Source organism: Chaetura pelagica, unplaced genomic scaffold (genome assembly GCF_000747805.2).
Source record: "Chaetura pelagica isolate M959 unplaced genomic scaffold, ChaPel_1.0 scaffold69, whole genome shotgun sequence".
Lineage (NCBI taxonomy): Eukaryota > Metazoa > Chordata > Aves > Apodiformes > Apodidae > Chaetura > Chaetura pelagica.
In genome coordinates this window covers 1,371,108-1,378,368 of record NW_009970724.1, presented here as the reverse complement: position 1 = coordinate 1,378,368, position 7,261 = coordinate 1,371,108, and the positions used below count along the sequence as shown (strand labels likewise).

Genomic DNA, 7,261 nt, shown 5'->3' with positions numbered 1-7,261 from the left:
GTCCCTGCCACTTCCTCATGGATTGCGGAGCTGAGATGGAGAGCTGCTGCCTCCCACCTACACAGCACGGCCTGCCTGGCAGCTGGCTGGCTGTGTGGTCCTCTTTGCCCGCTTCATGCTGAGGCCTGGCGCAAATGCTGGTGCTATCTGAGGAAATCCCCATCCTTGCTGACATTTAGGCCACCCAGAAGAGAAAACCCAGCGAAAACTCCCCAGCCACAGTGCCAGGCAGTGGAGGGACCTTCAGTCTGCATCCTGCAACCTGAAATCTGCACTCTGCAGCCATCAGCCTTTGTCTCACTTCATCCTGCAACCTGTGCCCTGCATCCTGCACGCTTGATTCTGCATCCCACGTCCTGTATCCCAGACCCTGCATCCCATAACTGCAGCCTCCATCCCATATCTCACAGCCTGCATCCTGCACCCTGCTGCCTGTGGTCTCCACTAGCTCCAGAGCAATTTATTTTGCTCCCCATTATAGTACTAGTCACGGAGGACTGGTCAGGCTCTGCTCACACAACCCAGCACATCCCAGCCATGTGTATCCCAATACACATTTGGGATGACCCAAATGCCCTTCCCTCTGGTAGGTACATCCTCTCTGGGCACCATGAGGGTTGGGTGGTGGGTTTGTGGCAGCTTGAGTTTCAATGGCACGTCTTTTGATCACTGTGTTTCAGGAAACAAGGGGATGGGTGGGTCATGGCATGGTACACACAGATTGGAGACTTCCTGCCCTTTACCAGCTCCCTTTCACCTATTCCTGCTTCCCTTCCCAGGGTCACAGGGCTGGGGAGGTGTGGGAGCTGTGGGACCCTGTGTCCCAGTGTGCACTACAGGCTTCCCTGTCCTGCAGGTGTGGGAAGGGCCAGAGCCATCCCTGCTGGTGGTGATGCTGGAGGCTTTACAACCCTGAACCCATGAGTCAGTGCCCATGAGTCAAGGTGGCTGAGTCTGGTGCCAGTCACACTTTCCAGTGCTTAGCTGTGCCAAAAGAGAAAGCCACTTTCTCCAGCTGTCCTAGGCCTTTCTCTTCCCAACCCTGTGCCAGCGCCCACGGCTGACTGTGTTGGCACCCGTGGCTCTCTGTGCTTTCTAGAGGACACATTTTGCTCATCCTGCCTGCAGCATTCAGATGGCTGCAAGGAGCCACCAGCAAGAAACCCTCTGTGCCTGGGGAAAAAACCCTGGGTCAAAACTAAAGAACACTGCCCTGATGGGATGGGCATCCAGCCGGTGTGACCAGTCCCAGCCCCAGGGCATCCCATGTCCCAGACTCCCAGGCACCCCATTCCTCATGATCCCCTTTCCTTCACAGTGACGTGACGTTCGTGGTGGGCCGGGAGCAGCAGCAGGTATTTGCACATCGCTGTGTGCTGGCGTGTCGCTGCCAGGCCTTCCAGGGGATGCTCAGCCAGGGACTGGTGGGCAGCGAGGACCCACCTGGCAGCATCCCACCCCAGGGCCCCTTTGTCCTGGGCAACGTGCAGCCCGAGGTCTTCCTGGCTGTCATTGAGTTCCTTTACACCAACAGCATCACCCTCAACAGCCACATTGTGAGTGGGGATGGGGCTAGTGGGGCATGGGAGGGGCAAGGGGGAATGCAGGGTGTAGGGGGGGAACTTTCCATCTTCTGGGGTGCTGAAGGTGGAGGGGATGCTCTTCATAATGCTTTCTGGCTGGCTAACGCAATGGAAGTGTGGGTTCCAGCACAGTGGGAATCCAGAGCACCCTGCCCCACATGCATCTTCCCCAGCCTTGGGATAACTGGCCACGTGGACACTGGTGCTGGAAATGGGGATACCAGAGCAGGACGCCTTCATATACCCCCATATGACAGCTCCTTCCCTCCCACCAATACTCCACGAGGGAGCTCCCCCAGAAGCGGGAGGACATGTGCCCTTGGCCCCTGGGCTGCCATGCCCATCCGGAGCCCTGTGTGCTGGTGCTCACAAGGTGTCTCTTGCCTGCAGGTGCTGGAGGTGCTGACCTCATCGGTGGAGTATGGCCTGCAGGACCTGTGCAAGGTATGGCCCTGCTTACACTGGAGGTGGTGGTCCCCAAGTGCCCCAAGATGGTCCCTGCATGGCTGGTGGCTTTGAGGATGGCACCGTGGTGCATCACCCATGTCTAGGTGGCTCTGCCGCTGCTTCTCAATATCGGAGGGTCTGTCCAGTGGGATCCTCCTTGAGGGTGTGCAATACTGTCCAGGAGACTTGTGGGGGCTGGGGAATCCCAAGGAAGGACATGGGGCCTCAGATCTCCCACACAGCAAAGGGCAGCAGGAAAACCCCTATGCTGTCACCCATGATACCCTCTGGTCATCTGGCAGGATGATGCTGTGGGGGAAGTTGTGGGGAGCATTCAGCACCCCAGCCACGGTGCTGCCAAGGGGGTGCTGCTTTGGGCAGGAAGGTTTTGGGAAGGCAGCAGGGAGCAAAATGTAAGTGTGGAGGAGTCAGATGAGGAGAGGGCAGGGAGCTGAGGCAGCCCAGTGATGGGGAGGGCAGCCAGGCCACGTCATCAGAGTGATTCCTGAATTACAGCTGGGCTGATCTCATGACCCACTGTCTTGCGCCTGGACTTCCCCTCCCTTCCCGCTGGGGAAGCACTTCGTAGAGGAGCTGAGGAACCATAAGCTGTTCAGTGCTGGGGCAGCAGGATGGAGCATGCCCCTTCACCTCCTGTGGACAAGCTTATCACCAACCTCAGATATGGCACGGGACTGTCAAACAGCTGATTGGGCAAGGAGGGGACAGAAGAGGTGTTGTAAAAAAAAGGGGGATCCAGTGCCCCAGCCTCACCATCCAGCAGATCTATCCTCAGGGGGATGATCTGCTGTGGGGAGAGCCATGGAGAAGGGGTTGGGGTGGGGGAAGGGGCTGACTGTGGACAGTCAAGGAAGCCCGTGGCTGTGTCACCATCTGCAGGGTGATGTCATCTCCATCCCAACAGTGACTCAGGGCCCTTCTGCTCCAGCTGACAGCTCCTCCCTTCACGTCACATCCCCTTGGGTTCCCAAGGGCTCTGACCCCTTTGCATGGGAGGCAGCTGAGATGGATAGGAGGCAGGTCCTGCTCCCAGACAGACGTGCCCATCTGGCTGCATCCCACCTTCATCGCCTACATTTGGGCTGCAGCCAGACCTGCTGGTCCCCAGCAGCCACAGGCAGAGGCTGGCAGGCAGGGCTGGAGAGAGCTGGGGTCACCCAGTGCCCTTCAGGCAGCACCAGGGCCATCCCCTATGGCAGGACATGGCTAGTGACCATGACCAAGGTTCAGTGACCCATGTGGGGCTCTGAGGTTGGCTGGGGTTTGGCCACAATAAGCATGGTCCTCAGTTGATTCAGTGCCTGAACTAGCTACCAACAACCCATCCCTGCTTCATGAAACCCTGCAGGGCTGGAGGTGCCTCCACCCGTGTCCCATGTCCTCAGGGCTCAGGGGGTGCTGAGAGTCATGGGAGGGAGTAGAGAGAGCCTCACTCTGTCCTCTCCTTCTGCCTTCCAGCTCTGCATTGAGTTCATCAAGGACACACTCAGTGTTGAACAGGTCTGTGAGGCTCTGCAGGTGAGTGTGACCTAAGGGGGACACACAGGGTTAAAAACAACCTGTCAGATTTTGGGGCAGGAGCTGGCCTGACCCTCTTCCTCTCAGTAACACAGTGAGGCAGGATTTCCTACCCCTGTCCTGCCAGCTCCTGGCCACATTGTACTAGGGCTGCAAGGGCCACCCAGGGCCACCACAGCCTGGCAGGAAAATGTCCCCAAGGCCACACTGTCCTGAGCAAGGCTGGCCAAAGTTCCCCAGGGCCTTGCCGTCATCTGCATGAAACTGGGAGGTGCTGGGTTTCTGGAAACTCTGACAGTTTTGAGACCAGTACCTAAAACCCTGCTGAGAGTTGGGGCACTTAAAAATCCTCTTGGGGGGGTCCCAGTAGCCCTACCACACTGCTTGGCTGTTCCCAAGGCAGTTCCCCAGAAAAGGTGGATTTGTTCCATCCCCTGCAGGCCAAAGTGATGCTCTCAGGGAGAGATGCTGGCCCCAGAGCACAGAAACTCCTGCCAGATGTGGTGCCAGACCACCGCGGCATAAACAGAGCTAAAAGTGGCCTGGAGGAAACAAACAGAAAACCCCAAAACCCCAGAACAAAACAAACCTGAAGAAAATATCTTGCCTTTCCTCCCTGCTTGCGTCAATGCTAGTCCCCCGCTGTGGTGGAGGGGGAGGTATTGCTTGCTCTGCCTGTGCTGGTCCTGGGTACCCCACACGCAGGGGCTGACACTGCAGGGGTGGGGGGGACAGGGACATGTTCTCCTGGTGCCCTGAATCACAGTGCCAGTCCTGGGACAAGCATCTCTGGGAGGGCTGGGGGACTATGAAAGTATTCCAAATCCCTGCTGCAGTGGGTGATGGCAGCTGTGGGGCAAACTGGGGCTGGCACCAGGGCATGGGGCACGTGTGGTGGGCTCTGAGCTGACCCTGTGCCCATGCAAGGAGTGCTGAGGATGGGTGGTCCCGTCTTCCCCAAGCTGGGGCCCCTCACCCACCTGGGGCTGGGTGACATCCCTGAGCAGCAGTGGAAAATCAGGTGCTTCCTGATTGGTGGTGGGGCTGTGTGACCATTGTGGGCATTAGTGCCATTAAACCCTTTGCCATGGGGCAGGCCAGGAAGGGAGGGGAACCTGGTGACCATTCCCAACCACACCTGCACTGTGGTGCTCATGCGCAGGAATGTACCTGGGTCCCTGAGAGTGCCTGTGTCTCTGTAGGGCTTTGGCTGGGGGTCCCTCTGGCCTCCCTTGCAAGTGTCCATGTTGTCCCACAGGCTGCAGTGACCTATGGGCTGGCAGACCTCCAGCAACACTGCCTGGCCTTCATCGAGGGCTGCACTGAGGTACGGCTATGGGCAGTGGGGGAGCATGGCAGGGGGTATCCCAGGGCATGGGGAGCACTGGGGGCACATGGCATGTGGGACACAGCATGAGGCAGGGGAGCAGAGCCTCTAAGAATGGGGTGGCTGGGGTCTGGGCAGGGGAGGAAAGGGAACAAATGGTGTTTGGGGAGAAGACACTGGGTAGATGCTGGCCCCAGAGCACAGAAACTCCTGCCAGATGTGGTGCCAGACCACCGCGGCATAAACAGAGCTAAAAGTGGCCTGGAGGAAACAAACAGAAAACCCCAAAACCCCAGAACAAAACAAACCTGAAGAAAATATCTTGCCTTTCCTCCCTGCTTGCGTCAATGCTAGTCCCCCGCTGTGGTGGAGGGGGAGGTATTGCTTGCTCTGCCTGTGCTGGTCCTGGGTACCCCACACGCAGGGGCTGACACTGCAGGGGTGGGGGGGACAGGGACATGTTCTCCTGGTGCCCTGAATCACAGTGCCAGTCCTGGGACAAGCATCTCTGGGAGGGCTGGGGGACTATGAAAGTATTCCAAATCCCTGCTGCAGTGGGTGATGGCAGCTGTGGGGCAAACTGGGGCTGGCACCAGGGCATGGGGCACGTGTGGTGGGCTCTGAGCTGACCCTGTGCCCATGCAAGGAGTGCTGAGGATGGGTGGTCCCGTCTTCCCCAAGCTGGGGCCCCTCACCCACCTGGGGCTGGGTGACATCCCTGAGCAGCAGTGGAAAATCAGGTGCTTCCTGATTGGTGGTGGGGCTGTGTGACCATTGTGGGCATTAGTGCCATTAAACCCTTTGCCATGGGGCAGGCCAGGAAGGGAGGGGAACCTGGTGACCATTCCCAACCACACCTGCACTGTGGTGCTCATGCGCAGGAATGTACCTGGGTCCCTGAGAGTGCCTGTGTCTCTGTAGGGCTTTGGCTGGGGGTCCCTCTGGCCTCCCTTGCAAGTGTCCATGTTGTCCCACAGGCTGCAGTGACCTATGGGCTGGCAGACCTCCAGCAACACTGCCTGGCCTTCATCGAGGGCTGCACTGAGGTACGGCTATGGGCAGTGGGGGAGCATGGCAGGGGGTATCCCAGGGCATGGGGAGCACTGGGGGCACATGGCATGTGGGACACAGCATGAGGCAGGGGAGCAGAGCCTCTAAGAATGGGGTGGCTGGGGTCTGGGCAGGGGAGGAAAGGGAGCAAATGGTGTTTGGGGAGAAGACACTGGGTTCCAGGTAGATGTCTGTGGGGTGCTGGTGTGCCAGGGGTTGGGGGTCTGAGTGAGGGGATGCTGGGGTGCCAGGCAGCGATGGTGCTAGGGTGCTTCCAATGGTCCATGGAGTGTGGGGAGGCTGGTGCGGTGGTGTGCCGGTACCAGCACCCTGGTGCTGTGGTGTGCCGGTACCAGCACCCTGGTGCTGTGGTGTGCCGGTCACAGCACCCTGGTGCTGTGGTGTGCCGGCAGGCGGTGGTGCGGACACGGGGCTTCCACGAGCTCTCTGACGTGGTGCTGGCACGGGTGCTGCGCAGCGACCGCCTGGCTGTGGATGAACTGGACCTGGTGCAGGCTGTGCGGGAGTGGGCACACGTCAGCTCGGTGAGTGCAGTGCAGCTGTGTTGGGGGCTGGTCCTGGCTGACCCCATCCAGGCAGAACCACCCAGGAGTGCCCAGACACCTCCACCACCCCTAGCCGTGAGTCCCTGAGCCCAGGGGTATGTGATAGGCACAGAGGCTGTGCCTTCCCCCTCTCCAAACACTCCCGGCAATGGGACCTCACTGACCCCATCCCTTACATCCCACAGGCCGTTCTGGAGCGCCCAGTGCCTGAGGTGGCTGCCTTGCCTGTGCAGGAGCTGCGCCTGCCCTTGTTGGCCACCAGTGAGCTGGCAACGCTGGAAAGCCACAACCAGCGGGATCTGCTCATCCCGGTGAGTTGGAGGATGCTGCAGGGTTGGGTTCCCGGGGTGGGGGTAGGCACTACACTGCAGCCCTGCTGATGTCCCCATCCCCAAAGGTGGAGAGCATCACAGCAGCCTGGCGGTCCCATGCGCTGAGGAAAGGCAGCGGGGTCCCCTCACACCTCTGCCGGCCCCGGCGCGGCACGAAGCCTCGTGACCATCACCGGCACCTGGAGCCACGCACCAAGTAAGGGCTGGGCACCAGGTCCTGGGGGGGCTCAGGCAGTGACAGTGCCCCCCGACCCCAGCCAGGTGCTCTGCAGCAGGGCCGGCGGCGGGGCTGGGCACAGCCAGAGGGGCCACCGCAGCCCAGAGCATCAGTAAAGCCCTTTGTCCCATGCCACAGTGCCAGGGTCAGGGCAGCATCGCCGGGTCACCCCAAAAAGGGGTGTGGGGACATGGGGGGGG

At 59.8% G+C, this 7,261-nt stretch overlaps 1 protein-coding gene across 1 annotated transcript; it reads left to right on the top strand.

The window, feature by feature from the left end:
* Positions 1-1,316: 1,316 nt before the first annotated feature.
* BTBD19 (BTB (POZ) domain containing 19) lies at positions 1,317-7,044 on the top strand (the record flags this gene model as incomplete). The annotated part of the gene is made up of 7 exons (XM_010006702.1): positions 1,317-1,556; positions 1,974-2,027; positions 3,510-3,569; positions 4,828-4,896; positions 6,360-6,491; positions 6,698-6,823; positions 6,910-7,044. Coding segments are annotated over 7 exons (816 nt in total), but the record flags the coding sequence as incomplete, so codon positions are not given.
* Positions 7,045-7,261: the final 217 nt, after the last annotated feature.